This window comes from Misgurnus anguillicaudatus, chromosome 13 (genome assembly GCF_027580225.2).
Source record: "Misgurnus anguillicaudatus chromosome 13, ASM2758022v2, whole genome shotgun sequence".
In the NCBI taxonomy this organism is placed as follows: domain Eukaryota; kingdom Metazoa; phylum Chordata; class Actinopteri; order Cypriniformes; family Cobitidae; genus Misgurnus; species Misgurnus anguillicaudatus.
This window is the reverse complement of record NC_073349.2, coordinates 7,864,071-7,880,567: the sequence shown is the minus strand read 5'-3', so window position 1 is coordinate 7,880,567 and position 16,497 is coordinate 7,864,071. Positions and strand designations below refer to the sequence as shown.

Genomic DNA, 16,497 nt, shown 5'->3' with positions numbered 1-16,497 from the left:
CACAGCCGTGATGATATAGAGCTATATCACACGACTCCGAGAGCGATATTGCTTTTATACAACAGTTCGACGGCACACGCTTGAAAAACGAAAACTAGAAAACAACAACGGAGTTATTTTAAAAGCCTCTTTGTTTGAGAACTACTTCTTCCGCCACGGATTTGAGGGCAGCCAGAATGACAGGTAAAACTTTCGGCTGCTTTGAAGCTCATAACAACTCAATGGACGGAAAAGCCGTTACTTTATATTACCGTTTCTTGGTCACAAAGTGTAGTTTTAAGATTAGTTCAGTCGAGAATGTATATGTATTATATTTAAATCTGCAGTCGATTAGTAAAGATAGCGCCTGTTTGAACGTTTGCTTAGTGAGATTCGGTACGAATGAGAACCAAAGCATGAGCGGACATCAGTGTTCACTCGCCCCGCTGACCACCGCCCTCTCTGGGCTACATCTCTGACAGAGATACCCTGGCTCTCATGTTGGCCTTGTTTGTTTATGATCGTCAAAATGAGATCAGATCAGCAGTATTTGGTGTCATGATCAAACTATTACTTGTTTTTTAATTCATATTTAGTGTCTTTTGTGTTGTTATTGTTTTGGCGCGAGGTAAAAGTTAATAAAACTATACTTATATTATGTTGCTATTGCTTTCTCATTTATTCTTAACGTGATACGAGCACTCGATTATTAGGGCCCGAGCACACCGGGGTGTGAGGACCCTATTGTTCTTCAAGGAGTTATTATTATTTTTTTAGGGCCCGAGCACACCGGGGTGTGAGGACCCTATTGTTCTTCAAGGAGTTATTATTATTTTTTTTCTTTTTCTCCGACTTCAGCGGGACTTTAGAGGGCCTAAACATACTCGAAAACTCAGGAAATTTTGCACAGATGTCAAGAGTGATGAAAATTTACATGTGGTGTAGGCTTTAGAATTAGGCGTGAGAAAATGGCTCTATAGCGCCACCTACAAATTTTCAACGAAGCAGCCCTCGGACTGTGTTTGACGTACAATTACGAAATTCGGTACGCGTCTGTAGCATGACAAGACCTACAAAAAAGTCTCTTGGCGCGAAGCCGTAAACCAAACAGGAAGTCAGCTATTCGGAGTTATTTTTGTGATTTGGGCGCAGTTTTTGTCATTTCCAGACGTCATACTTTAACTAACTCCTCCTACAGTTTTCGTCGGATCATCTTCATATTTGGTGAGTGTCATCTTAAGGCCTTTGTGATGCTAAATTGCGAAGGATTTGACTCTACGTAAAAATTTGTGTCGGTTCTGGCCCAACAAAGTTTGATGTTTTCCAATCAAACAGGAAGTTGCTGGAACTCATGCATACAGTGTCCGATCTGTCCCAAATTTCACATGATTGCTAAGAGTCCTGACCTGAACACATCTACATAACAATTTTCATTTATAGCCATAGCGCCACCAGCTGGCAACCTGAAGGAACATGTTTTAGCGCCACTTTCAAATATTGAATGAAGCAGCCCTTGGACTGTGTTTAACTTACATGTACGAATTTCGTTATGCTCATGTATTATTACAAGCCCTACAAAAAAGTCTCTTGGAGCAACGCCCTACACCAAACAGGAAGTCAGCTATTTTGAATTATTTCTCAGATTTTGGCTCAGTTTTTCTCATTTCCAGCAGTCATACTTTAACTAACTCCTCCTACAGTTTTCGTCGGATCATCATCATATTTGGCGAGTCTCATCTTAAGGCCTTTGTGATGCTAAATTGCGAAGGATTTGATTCTATATTAAAATTTGTGTCTATTTCGGCCAGCCAAAATTTGATGTTTCGCTATGAAACAGGTTGCTGGAACTCAGGCATACAGTGTCCGATCTGTCCCAAACTTCACATGATTGCTAAGAGTCCTGACCTGAACACATCTACATGTCAATAGTCACTTATGGTTATAGCGCCACCAGCTGGCAACAGGAAGTGACATGTTTACAATGATTATCCAATGTCTGATCTGTCCCAAACTTCACATGATTAATAAGAGTCCTGGACTGAACACATCTACATGCCAATAGTCACTTATGGTTATAGCGCCACCAGCTGGCAACAGGAAGTGACATGTTTACAATGATTATCCAATGTCTGATCTGTCCCAAACTTCACATGATTAATAAGAGTCCTGGACTGAACACATCTACATGTCAATAGTCACTTATGGTTATAGCGCCACCAGCTGGCAACAGGAAGTGACATGTTTACAATGATTATCCAATGTCTGATCTGTCCCAAACTTCACATGATTAATAAGAGTCCTGGACTGAACACATCTACATGTCAATAGTCACTTATGGTTATAGCGCCACCAGCTGGCAACAGGAAGTGACATGTTTACACTGATTATGCAATGTCCGATCTTTCCCTTACTTCACATTATTAATAAGAGTCCTGGACTGAACACATCTACATGTCAATAGTCACTTATGGTTATAGCGCCACCAGCTGGCAACAGGAAGTGACATGTTTACAATGATTATCCAATGTCTGATCTGTCCCAAACTTCACATGATTAATAAGAGTCCTGGAGTGAACACATCTACATGTCAATAGTCACTTATGGTTATAGCGCCACCAGCTGGCAACAGGAAGTGACATGTTTACACTGATTATGCAATGTCCGATCTTTCCCTTACTTCACATTATTAATAAGAGTCCTGGAATGAAAACTTCTACATGTCAATAGTCAATTATGGTTATAGCGCCAACAGCTGGCAACAGGAAGTTACATGTTTACACTTATTATTCAATGTATGATCTTTCCCTTACATCACATTATTATTAATAGTCCTGGACTGAACACATCTACATGTCAATAGTCACTTATGGTTATAGCGCCACCAGCTGGCAACAGGAAGTGACATGTTTACACTGATTATGCAATGTCCGATCTTTCCCTTACTTCACATTATTAATAAGAGTCCTGGACTGAACACATCTACATGTCAATAGTCACTTATGGTTATAGCTCCACCAGCTGACAACAGGAAGTGACATGTTTACACTGATTATGCAATGTCTGATCTGTCCCAAACTTCACATGATTAATAAGAGTCCTGGACTGAATACATCTACATGTCAATAGTCACTTATGGTTATAGCGCCACCAGCTGACAACAGGAAGTGACATGTTTACACTGATTATGCAATGACCGATCTTTCCCTAACTTTACATGATTAATAAGAGTCCTGGACTGAACACATCTACATGTCAATAGTCACCAGTGTTGGGCAAGTTACTAAAAAATTAGTAATTTGTTACAGTTACTAATTACTTCTTTTAAAAGTAACTGAATCACTCTACCGGTTACTGTATATCAAAAGTAATTAGTTACTTAGAAAAGTAACTTTTAAGTTACTTTTATGTCTGCTTTTTAAATGTAAATATGAACAGTACTGAACAGTCAAACAGTAAAATAATATGGATGGGCTATTTTACACGTAAGACTCTAATATATCACATACTGTAGGAGCCTATTTTGCTTTAGATTCAACCTTTGAATATTTTTGTTAGAAATTATCTTAATATGTAAACTTAGTTTATTTATGTATATCATTTAGACCATTTAGACAAATATTCTGCATGTTTACAAAAATATAAAATATGTTAAAATTGTGTAGTGTCTCTTTAAAAATTTGGAGACAATTGTGTCAACATGTCAAATTTTGTAAAATAAATTATAATTTTTCTGATTTCATATTTATTTTATTAAGTTAGAAACGTCTCCGCTGTGTCCTGCTGACAGGCACGATGCGCGTGCAGCAGATGAGGCAAATTATGGGTCCTCCGAAGGTTAGACCGTCTCATTTCAGTTCTCTTCGCAAACTTCTGAGCGCCTTGAATGGCCGAGTGCTCACCTTTTATTGCATGCTTAGTAGGGTGCAGCCCTTGAATTGGAACACAGCTTGTGAAGCTTGCCGCAGGGACTGCGCTCTTTGGTCATATATTGTTTGTTTTCTGTTGGATTTAAATGATACACAGGATTAAAGGAAGATATTTATTCAGAAAACGGAGTAGGCTACGTGGATTGTTTTGTCGGACGGACACAGAGCGAGTGGATTGTTTTGTCAGACGGACACAGAGCGAGTGGATTTTTTGTTCGGATACGGAGAGACTGAAACTAAAACTAAAAGCGAGCTCACACATACTATGGAGTTTTAACACGGGTGTACAGCGCAATGTGAATATTTTAGTGGAAACAACAATCGCGGATCGTTCTCTTCCATGAAGCCGATGTAAACATCTAAGAATATATGAACATTTCTTAGATTTATTACCTTTGTGGACTACAAATGCAAGTTGATGTCATACTGCGATTGCTTGGTGAAGATAATTTACAGACATGAGACCGGATGGATTATGACTTGCGCACAATTTTTAAACAAAGGTATGTTGTCCCGTTTAGATTTTTCATGTTCATTCTATATGCACTGTCAGCTATGATGAAGTGTAATGAATCATTGCGCCGCCAACTACGGTCCTGCGACGTCAGATATGTCTTGTCTATTTTTTACAAAATAGAGTAACGCGAGTAACGAACTCATTTAAATTTCAGTAATTGTAATTGCGTTACTTGATTTAAAAAAATAGTGGAGTTACAGTAACGCGTTACTCCCATCACTGATAGTCACTTATGATGCCAATAGTCAGTTACGGTCATAGCGCCACCAGCTGGTAACAGGAAGTAACATGTTTACAATGATAATGCAATGTCGGATTTGTCCCAAACTTCACATGATTGATAAGAGTCCTGGACAGAACACATCTACGTGCCAATATTTACATGTAGTCACTCATATTCACACACACTCGCTCACTCACTCTCTCTCTCTCTCTCTCATGCTATCTTACACGATGCTACCTCGCTGTCATTTGTAATTAGCAACAGGAAATGTGGCACATTATACTACACTTTCAAATGGTTCACCTATGTTTACATGCTTAAATGCCTATTTACTACTGTTCCCTTTAATTCTTATGCCACGGCGTGGCGGTGTCAGGTGTGCGAGGGCCCTTCCATCACTGCTTGCAGTTTTAATTATTATTAAACTTTGTTCTTGTCAGTACTATATAAAACGTTTTTTTATAAGTGTCAGAGAGATGTTTTTGCATGCTGCTTATAAATATACCAGTGGCGATATCTCATAACATGTTTTAATAGTCAGGTCACGATAAAGTAAATTATCAATGTCCACATTTAAAAGCTGCGGTGCTTACCTGCAGTTCCACGGTGTTTTCGCGTTCTGATAAGAAATATAGCTCCAGAAAAAAAACGAGTGTTTATATTCCTCTTTCCAAGTGTTAATCGTCCACACGATGTGACAAGACATTTCTCCCATTAACTGTAACGTAACATCCAAGAGCGCTGATCTTTGACGGAATAACTTCCGATTGGAGATTCACAGACTGATTTATGAGCTAGTAAACTAATGAGACAAACGGAGAGTGATTCAAAACAGGGCATCTGTGTTTTTCCATTCAGAGATGAGCCTGCTTAGGACCTCCATTCACTAGGTGGCGGAATGATACGAAAGGTGAAGCGGTTACAGTGCCGATATCAGCACAATATCGCATAGGTCTTAGCCAATCAGATTCGAGAACCAGAAAGAACGTTTGTATAATATGGTATATTTTCACTTTCTAATGACTTTTCTAATTTATAGTTCATTTAACGAATGATGCAAAAATCTGTGCCTTAACTCTTTCAACGCCATTGACAAGTTAACTTGTCAATTATGAGAAAACACTTCTCTGCCAATGACGAGTATTTCCAGCTTTCCGCAATACCACTTTTATCCGCAACTTATTTTCCACAACTTATACAACCCGGAAGTAACAACTCACGTGAAAGCATAAAAACTCTGTGTATGTTTTGAGGATTGCTCTGAATCTGATCTTTATCAAAGTCCCTCAAAAAAATTTAATTATCTCAGCTTTTTGCTCAAAATTTTGTGTTTTTAAAGAAACCAAACCATATTTGAGAGGTGATTACAAGAGAACTAATGAAGGTAGGATGAAAGGGTTTTTTTAAAGCAGAGGGTCTGTTCTTTCTTTTGATATATTGTATGTTTATATATTTAAAGAAGAACATTTTCTGGAAGGCATTAAACTTTTGTGAAAATCATGAAAAATGCTGGTGCTGGCTGGCAACTTTTTTTTTTAAAGCTGGCGGTGAAAGAGTTAAGTGAATACAAAGACAAACAAAGAAATAGCTTAAAACATATTGTCAATAAAATCATTAATGTCAATATTTTTATGTTATAAATTAAAATTTAAGTTATGTATCTTAAAGGCTTAGTTTATAATCTATCATTTACAGCAAAAAAGTACATACATTTGTCATTACTACTTTGATTTGATAATTTGATTATACACAACTTTAATCGGGATTTCACAGGCGTCTCATTTGTTTTTGTGCGATTCACTTATAATACAAATGACAAAATACTGACGAATTTCTGCTCAGATCACGCTGTGCCACACTATTGCCTTATTTCATAAAAATGTAAAGTCAGACGTCAGTTTGTCAGACGAAAATGAAAGTTGTTTTAGAGGTGGGACAAGTTATTGCATTTTGATGAAATATTACGAAGGCAAACACTTTTTCTTTGGAATGATTGCACAATGTTTTATTAACGATAAGACTATGAATGAAAGTTACTATTAAAAAAAGTAAATAGTAAATTTTCATTTCATGAAAAATCTGTTATCATTTACTGACTCTAATGTTGTTAAAAGCCTGTATACATTTCTAAAGAACTCAAAGGAAGATATTTTGAGGTATGTTTGTAACTAAACTGATCAGAGGCACCATTGACTTCCATAGTAGGATAAAAGAATAGTCAGTGGGGCTTCTGATTGGTTTGGTTACAAACATTCCTTAACATATCTTCTTTTGTGTCCATCAGAACAAAGAAATTATACAGGCTTGTAACAACATGAGAATGAGATAACTAATACTAATAAACTAATACGCTTCTCTTTTTAAACCATCTTTAATGTTTCTTAACACTCCTATTCTGTCTCTCTTGCAAAATATCTGGACCTTTCTATATCTCCAGACCATTCCTGCTCTGGCTCGACTACAGGCTCTCCGTCAGAGAAACGAGCACCTCCTAATGGAGAACAAAGCCATGCTCCGCACCCTCTCCTGCCTCACTCAGACCACCTCTCTCCCTGAGACGGACGATCTCTAATCCTCCCTTCCCTCTTTTTCTCTCTGTGTGTGTGTCTTCTTTCCTTTCTTTTGGTTGCACCCTATCGTCCTCTTCCTCCACCCCTTTGCTGCACACCACCCAGGCAGGTTTCTTTCATTTGTTTTGAATCATTTGTTTGTTTCTTGTTTCTCTCTCATGTGTCTGTCTGGTGAAGGGCAACCCCTCACATTCCTCCTGCAGGCGCTCACTTTGAACATATTTATAACTTCTCCAAACCCATGACCAAACGCCTCCTGTATATCAGAGCAACGTCCAAATCAAATCACTGCCAGAGAGCTTTACGATTCTTGTGTCTGTGAATACATCTGCTGATTATTTTGAAAACTACTTGACGTGTACTGTACTGTAGGCCTTCATATGGCTTTGTGTCTATACTGACAGAGTAAGGAAAATAATGAAATCTTTTCCTGATTATATGAAATAGCTAACTATAAAAGCTTTTCCAGTGTTTTTACTAAAGACATTTTCCATGAATAAAGGTTTAGGGCTTCAGATTTTGGCTTCAGTAATTTTGGATTGAATGGCTGAGCTTGACAAAGACAGTCAGTTTTTCTCAGTTTTTACATTTGTTGTAATGAGATTGTCTATCGTGTTTTAGAAAGGGCATGTGTAACTTTATAAAAATTGTTTTTATATAGGAAACAAATATGTTTTTTGGTAAACAAAAATAAAATGATTTGCACATCAACAGAAAATGCCTTATACAGTTAGACTGTATTGTTTTAATATTTGGATTTGTTTGGAAGATTAAAAGCACTGAGACGGGAAAGGCCAAAATCAATATTTCATTTTACATCACATTGTTTCACTTCTGTGTCACCAAAAAGAAATGCCAGCAATTAGTGCTGCTCTTAACCAAGATATTTAACTGTTTAACAATTAGTTTAAAAGTATTCATGGAAAATCCCAGACATGTCTACATGTGTGTGCATGAGTGTGTGCTTGCCATTTTAAAAGGAAAAGAACCTGGAAAGATGTGATGCAAAATGCTGGAAAGATGGTAAATGCAGTCGGGTGATTCTCACGAAATCCAGACTTAAAGGGTGTCCAGCATTACAATTTTTTAAAAGCCCTTGAAGCCAATTTGTTTTTGCACATATAAGATTAAGGTCTGAACTTACTATAACCATTATTTTCAGAGGATTTAAAAAATATTTTCTATAGAATTATTAAAATTTTTTAGATTATCATTATAAAAAATTATCATTACCGCAACATGATTACATTACATTAAATATATGCATTTACAAACTCATGTTTCGGTAATGAGAACTAAAAAGTTTTCTAGGTACTATGACAAACAAAATTTAAACTTTTATCTGGAGAGAAAAATAAGAACTGCTTACCTGGTAACCATCTTGAGTGTCACAGTCAATTATGTCCGTTCCAACAAATTTTTTTTGAAAATAGTTGCGGAGGATGAGAAAATTTATATTCCTTATTATTGTCTCTACATTTACCAATGATCACCAAATACCACATGTTTCTTTAATGTAAATGTTTATCACATGCACTGAAGATTTTTATTTTTTAGATTTTTTAATAATATATATTTCCATGTCAAAGAACCCAAATCCAGTCATTTACACGTTGCGGTAATGAAAATTTTCCCCTAAAATGTAGAAAAAACAACAAAACTGGTTTGTATGATGTCATTTGAAATTGTGTGCAAAATAATACATGAAGACATGTTTGTTACTATATGCTTCTTATTTTGATAGCATTTACTTTTTTATCAAAATGTTTCATGACACCTCATAAGTCTAATTTTGCGAGTATCACCCAGTCACGAATGGCTGAGTAGTGCTGTGATGTTGCTGTTTAAGTCACAACCGTATAGTTAAATGACCAGCATTCACCCTTGTTTGTGACCTATCTCCTCAAATACACTGAAGCTGATCACACACTCGCATGCCAATCATGTGCCAGATGTCACTCAAACTGTACTGTTATGAAAGTTAAAAGAATAGTTCACCTCAAACTGTGGGTTTACAACAAACGCAAAGAGTGCAATTGCATTGCGTTGATCGCTCTAGAATACTCGCGGGATTTAACTTCGTGTCATGCGAATTTTTTCGCTCGAGTTGAATATTTTCAACTAGGGCGAAGACGCTTTTGAGGCGAATAGTGCGTGTTTTCACGGCAAGCGCACCGCAAATATTGCGTCATCCGCATCGCCCCACGTGAGGACGCGTCTGATCGCGTCTTTGCATTGACTTTGTATGTAATCTACTCGCGCAAATCGTGGAACTCGCATCTGGTGTAAACCCACAGCAACAGAAGATTATCCCATTTTACTAACCCTCAAGCCATCCTAGCAGTGGTGGCTCGTGACTTCCCGAGAAACTCTTCAAAACATTCTCAAGTGCATCACATGTCTTGTCAAAATAAGAGCCTGCTGCACATACGTCGAAAGGGTTTATGATAAAAGAGACGCTCGCGTTTACTAGATACTCAATTAATCTTATGTATAATCAGAGTTTACTGTTATAGGAACAGTATGCAGGATTGTGGCCAAAACTGGTATTGCAATCACAAAACTTGTGGCTAAAACTGGTACTGCAATCACACAACTGGTGGCCAATACACAAAATGACATCATAAACATCAGTTGAGGGCTGCAACTCCACTTTTTAAATGACAATATCCTGGCCAGACCACTGTTGTGAGTGATATAAGTATTTGAAATGAAAATAATTTCTTAATGTCTAGTGACATATCTGGGCCATTTTATGATTAATTAAAATACATTTCTTACATACTGTTCCTTTAAGTGAGTGTCTTGTGAGACGTGAGTGTCTCTTTTATCATAAACCCTTTCGACACAGATGCAGCAGTCCGAACACATATTTAGCTTTTACCGGCCGCCACTGCATCCTAGGTGTACCTGTAAATAACTTTTTTCTTTCAGTTCAACACAGAGTTGTATCCTGGGTCTTCTAAGCTTTATAATGGCATTGGATAGTGACCCATTTTAAAGCTCCAAAAAGTGCATAGATTTGTCAAAAACAAATCCATACAGTTATTAAACGTCTAAGGTGATGCACCAGGTCGCTGTGAATTTACAAATTAAGATATTTTTAATCAACTTTTTAATCAAAGAAACCCCAAATTACCCTTAACTCAAACCCTAAGCATTTTACCCCTAAAATTAGTGTTAAAGGTGCAGTGTGTAAATTTTAGTGGCACCTAGTGGTGAGGTTGCGAATTGCAACCAACACCTCAGTCCACTGCCCAACCCTCGCTTTTGAAATGCATAAAGAAGCTACGGTAGCCACCACCGGACAAACATTTCATCGTCGGAGAGAACTTAGTAAAACGTTTTGTCTGTTAAGGGCTTCTGTAGAAACATGGTGGCACAAAATGGCGACTTCCATGTAAGGGGACCCTCTTTGTATGTAGATAAAAACATAACGGTTCATTTTAAAAGGTCTTTATACACCACTGATAATATAGTTTTGTATATTATTTTGCATTTCTTTCAAAAGATCCTTCTAAAAATTACACACTGCACCTTTAAATAATAGTTTAAGTAGAATTTTTAAAAGCCCCTAACCCCAATCCTAAACTTAAATCTAACATACACCCTAATCCTGCAATCTGATTGGTTAACAAAAATGTTGATCCAGGACCAACAATGGTATTGATTCAGTATTACAAACCTACTTGCCCTGCGTTTCAGTTCGTTTTTTTTAATGACCTTCCCTTGCTAACTTCCCTCAGTCTCGTTCACTCAGAAATACGTCATTGCTTACGTTGTACGAGTGCCCACTACTGCTAAAACACTTGAAGTAGGTTCAAATGGATTGCCCTAAGCCCTTGATCACATGGAAAGTGGAGACCGCCCCCTCCATCATTTGAACTGTGCAAAGCGCGAGTTGCTGAAGTGACGTCACAATCATGTTGCATTGTGGGATATGGAGCTGCCTGAAGTGTACATATGAAGTAGACCAAGGGAGCGAGGGGCTGTCCATATAAACTTCCCCCGTTCACTTGACGAAGTGGAACGCACTTCAAAATGGCGACAGGGATTCCCCCGAGCGGAAGTTCTTAGGGAAGTTTGCGAGTGCGTGTCTAAAACTGGAGTGGAACGCAGCCTTGGTGAAATCACGTTCACCGCGCCGGTCAACAGAAGATTTCTGCTGATTTCGGCCCGGTTCCGGTGCAGATCTGGCCTTCGGCAGTACACCAGTTCAAAGGAGAGTTAAGGGCTGGTGGAAGGCTTCACTACTGACCCAACATTAGAAAAATACATTTAATAACCGTATGGATTAAAAATTGGGGCAAACTATATATATTTAACATGAAAATTCTAATCTGTGTTATCTGTTATAATTAAAACATCCCCACAAGCAAATCTGTAAAAATATTTGCTGTTACTAAACCACCTTACTACTGTCTACTAAAACACTTTACACACTGTAGCAAAATATGTGAACCAGACAAACAGCATACTAACAATTCATTCACTTGACTATGATGTTAGAAGGTCGCAAAAAAAAACAACATTATTCTTTAATAAGCGTGCATTTTGGGATTTCCTTCTCAAAAGCTACTTACGGTATGCTGCTGTCTTAAAATGTAGCCAAATGAGGTATTATAGGGTGTTATAATGCTTATGATGCATGGCTTCATGTTTTGATTACTGTATATACAAATTATTTTTAGTGATGACAGAAAGGATAATATTTTAATTGTGTTATAACATCTCTCTTATTCTCTTCTGTTGTTTCAGGTTTTGACTGAACTGAAGTCTGACAACCAGCGGCTGAAAGATGAAAACGGGGCCTTAATACGAGTCATCAGCAAACTTTCCAAGTGAAGAAGACCAGACAATACAGTTAATACAGTCACACTTTATTTTACAGTATGTGGACAACAAAACACTGGTAACTGCATGTACCTAATGTGGGTTAGTTAGGTTCATGTTCAGGGCTGGTACCTAGAACATACACAGTTATACAAGTAGGTACATAATACATAAGTGTATAACACACCTGTAAAATAAAGTGCTGCGGTTAATACTGTACAAAGAGAGACCAATACTGAGAAAGTTTCTCATCCAAGTTTATAGATTTGTGTAATCTCTCTTTACTTTCTAACTGCTGCAGTATCGCCAATATTAAAGGGGACATATCATAAAAATCTGACTTTTTTCATGTTTAAGTGCTATAATTGGGCCCACAGTGCTTCTATCAACCTATAAAATGTGAAAAAGATCAACCCAGTAACTTAGGTTTGGTAAACCATTCTCTGCAAGCATGTGAAAAAATAGGCCATTGAAATCTGGCTCCCCTTGTGATGTCAGAAGGGGATAATACCACCCCTTAATCTGCACTTTCCAACCACGACACTGCCATTTAGTGCAGAGATCAGTTCATTTGCATTTTAAAGGACACACCCAAAACGGCACATTTTTGCTCACACCTACAAAGTGTCAATTTTATCATGTTATAATAAATTATCTGTGGGGTATTTTGAGTTAAAACTTCACATACGTACTCTGGAGACACCAAAGATTTATTTTCCATCTTAAAAAAGCCTTGTGAAATGTCCCCTTTAAGATATTGTCACAAAAGCAAAGCGCTACCCTACTGGAAAATCCAGCTAAAAACTGCTTAAATAATAGTTCACCCTAGACTGAAAATTTTGACACAAATATGTCTTTTGAAGTGAAATGATGTGCTTGTGAGAGAAAACAATTTGCATTTTAGCATATTTATGCATGTGCAGTTATACGCTGTGTAAAAAATATATGGTTCAGAATGACGTTATAGATTTCTAGATTCATCTTGGTACAACGCCAGAGTTCACGGGTCACATATGCTCAAATATAAGGTAAAATTTTGTGTAATAATCTGTTCCTCTAATAATTTTATATAAACATATTTTAACGTTTTTAATATTTGCAATTAAAATAAAAGTTAAAAAACAAAAACAAAGTGTAGATTACAGCATTATTACTTTTGCAGCGTTAAACATTAAAATCAATCACGTGACTGTGTTGCTTATGTCATTTTCATTGTTTATATACTTTATGGATTTAAAATAACATTATTTTATAACATAACGCAGTTCTTGTGCAAATGCATTAATGGCACATTTAATTCATTAAACAGGACGTATATAAACAAAAAATGCCTTTTCAGATGTAATAGGATGTCAATATATTATTATTATGATGGAATTAATTGATATAAGTTTTTAACATAAAAGTTAGTCATTTTTTGGGTGGTTTTCACATGAAGGCAGGAGGCCTCATATTGTTAGAAATGTAAGTGGGAGTGCCATGAAAGAGACTGTATAAAGCTCTATAATATTTCATTTAATGTCTGTTTATGCACAATTTCTGTGAGCTGTGCACACTGTGCTCCTTAAAAAAAAAAATGGTGCATGACGCCCCTGCACATCGGTATGGCTGTACAAACAAGACGATCATTGGTTCTTGCGTGTCTCGTGACAGCCTGTTTCATAACAACACCTACGATGACTAATGAGACTTAGCCTGGCTTACACCAGACCAGTCTCATAGAGAATCAAGAAGTGGTCTGGGAACCACATGCTCATTTTCTCGTATTTGAGGCGTGGTTTACAAATGCCCAGAGCCATTTATTGGGCGCTACGAATGTCTATCAAATGCGTCTGTACGTAGCTCATAGCCAATCGTTTTAGTTATACCAGATGATGTATGTAGAGCCACATAAATTCAAGCGTATCAGTGCATGTGCACACAGCTGAAAGCTATGCAACTAAACCGGTAGCTGTATATTGATATTGAAAAGCAACACAATTTAGTGGCACTGTGACAACCACAGTACAGGCATAATGACAATATGATATTAATAAATACCACTTACCATTTATAAGTTAATTGTACTTCGTCAACGACGATGCCTAGCAGGTTGGTCCTATAAAACTCTGTGGTTATCATGTCTTGCCATGTCCAAACATCCTTCTTGTTTAACGCCAAAAGTTGCTCTTTTTTAAAATAAACTTGCGTTCAAAACTACTTAGAAGACTATCTAAGGCTGCACTGAAAAGTAACTTCGCGTCTGCTGTCGTGTTTGATTAACAAAACTGCTTCGGTGTGTCGCATAGACGTCGTCATCGTCTTGCTGCCCCCTCCCCGTTCTGTGATTGGTTCCCTATTTCAGGGGCAAAAAAGGTCCATAGTTTTCATGCTAGACTTGAATAAATTTGCGCGCAAGGCAGCATGGGGAAACCCAGGCTAAATGAGACTCGCAAGAACCAATCAACATCGTACGCACCAATGTGGAGCAGGCAGGCCACCATTTTATAGATGGCTTACATTCATACGCGACATTAAACACAAAATACGCTCAAAATAGGATTGATTTTCTCTCAAAATCATATTGATTCATTATAAAAGACATTAACCAAATGAAGTCATTGGAATAATTTTCTGATGATGGATGGACTTCATAACAAAAAATATGGCCACTATTGAGGACCGCACTGGAAATAAGTTTGTAACTTTATTGTGTTATCCTTGACAGTTCTGATAAATGTACAATGTTGCTGTGATGGTATCTTGTTATGCATTTTATCGTTGTTACTGTCTAAATAAATCAATCAAAAAATCAATGCCATTTTAAAGCCAGGAAGATCCATATACTGTAATATTCTGTACACCTATGGCTTGACAGCGAGTAAAAAATATGGGCTAGTTTTCAGTCTGGGGTGAACTTTTCCTTTAAGGTGGTAGCTAAGTTTGCTTGGTTATTTGCTGGTTGAAGTAGGTTGAGATGTGTGTAATTGGCTAACCAGCAAGAATACCACTGGCCACTTGTGGGTCAAAGGTCAAACTGGTACAATGTGCTGAGTTGAGAGTCTACTTTCAATGTTTTTTCTTGGAAGGTATGCTACTCTAATAAAAGTGTTACTATAGAGACTGTGTTGGTTTTAAGTCCCACAAACTGTCCAAAGAATTTAATGTTTTTCTTGCTAGTAATAAGCTATCACTGTAAAAAAAATCCTTGTTGCACTTAAATGTTTAAGTTTAATCAACTTGAAATTACAATTATTCAAACTTTCCTGACTAGTGAGGAGTTGCTATAAATCATTCAAATAAAGTTGAAATAACTTAAACTAATTCATCATTCAATTTTGATTATTTATATGAGAAAGTTGAAATGAATTGTACTTTCAAGTTGATTAAACTTAAAAATTTAAGTGCAACAAGGAATCGTTTACAATTTTTTGCAGTGTACATCAAAGACTGGCTTAAATTTAATCCTTATCCAGGCTGGTGTATTTGGTGTATGCTGCTTAACCAGCAGTGCAGGTCAACCAGGTCTTGCTGGTTTAGCTTAAGAAGTCTGGTATGCGTCTCTAAACAAATTTTTTTTGCTCAGGACAAGCATTTAAAACATTTTAGCTGGTGACTTTTCAGCAGATAAGAGCTATATACACTGCCATTGTTTTAAATAACACACACTGCGTTGCCTCAACCCAAATTTAATGGTCCCAAATCAGCCAGCTGGTCCAGTATGAATCCTCAAATGCCAATAAATGTTCAAATGTAACGTTCACTCACTGTTTTATTGTCTTCCATTATTATACTTTTATAATTAAAGTGTTTCAACATATGAACTGTCTGAGAGGTTAAAGATTGGTTACATGGCACCACTTTTGAATGTGTTTCTCTATATTTATTTATGCTTTTGGTTTGGTTTTATTGTAGACACACACCAACAAAAAAGTCACAAGAAATGTTTAACACAGAACTTTTTTCCATGCCTTTTTGTATTTTTCACCTTTATCAACCTGTAATCTTGAACCAATGCTCCTGGCACTTTGTTTATGATTGTTTGTGTTTATTGTTTGCCTGTTATGATTATTAATAACAATACACTGTTAAATAAACATGTTGTCGAGTGTCTCACTGGAGCAGTGCTGCCCCCTGTCAGTCAGTTTTCTCATAACAGTCTCTTACAGTTTACCACAAAAATATTTGAAGCTCAAATCACAATTTCTACACTGTAAAAAATCTTTGCTGCCTTAATGTCTTTTTTTTGTTGAATTAATTCAGATTTACAAGGCATGCCAACATGCAAACAGTATTATTTATCTTGACTACACTGTAAAAATGTCTGTAGAAATAACAGTATTAATGGGTATTACTGGTAACTAGCTGCCAGTAACTTACTGTAGATTTTACATTTATGTTATTTACTGGCAATATTTCGTTCAAAGTTAAATGAACATGAAATATTTTCAGACTTTTCCTTCTACAGTA

General features: G+C 36.9%; 1 protein-coding gene across 4 annotated transcripts in view; it reads left to right on the top strand.

The window, feature by feature from the left end:
- ppp1r12b (protein phosphatase 1, regulatory subunit 12B) overlaps positions 1–16,124 on the top strand; it is a 37,505-nt gene extending 21,381 nt beyond the window's left edge. For 3 of the 4 annotated variants that reach the window (XM_055187894.2, XM_055187893.2, XM_055187892.2), the window contains one exon: positions 11,974–16,124. Coding sequence is in view for 1 of the 4 variants with exons in the window: in XM_055187892.2 (XP_055043867.1) it covers positions 11,974–12,060 (87 nt within the window). In the remaining 3 variants the exon portion in view is untranslated. Of the gene's footprint in view, positions 1–7,082; positions 7,321–11,973 lie in introns of all 4 variants that reach the window. The other variant, XR_008639567.2, reaches the window with a different exon arrangement.
- Positions 16,125–16,497: the final 373 nt, after the last annotated feature.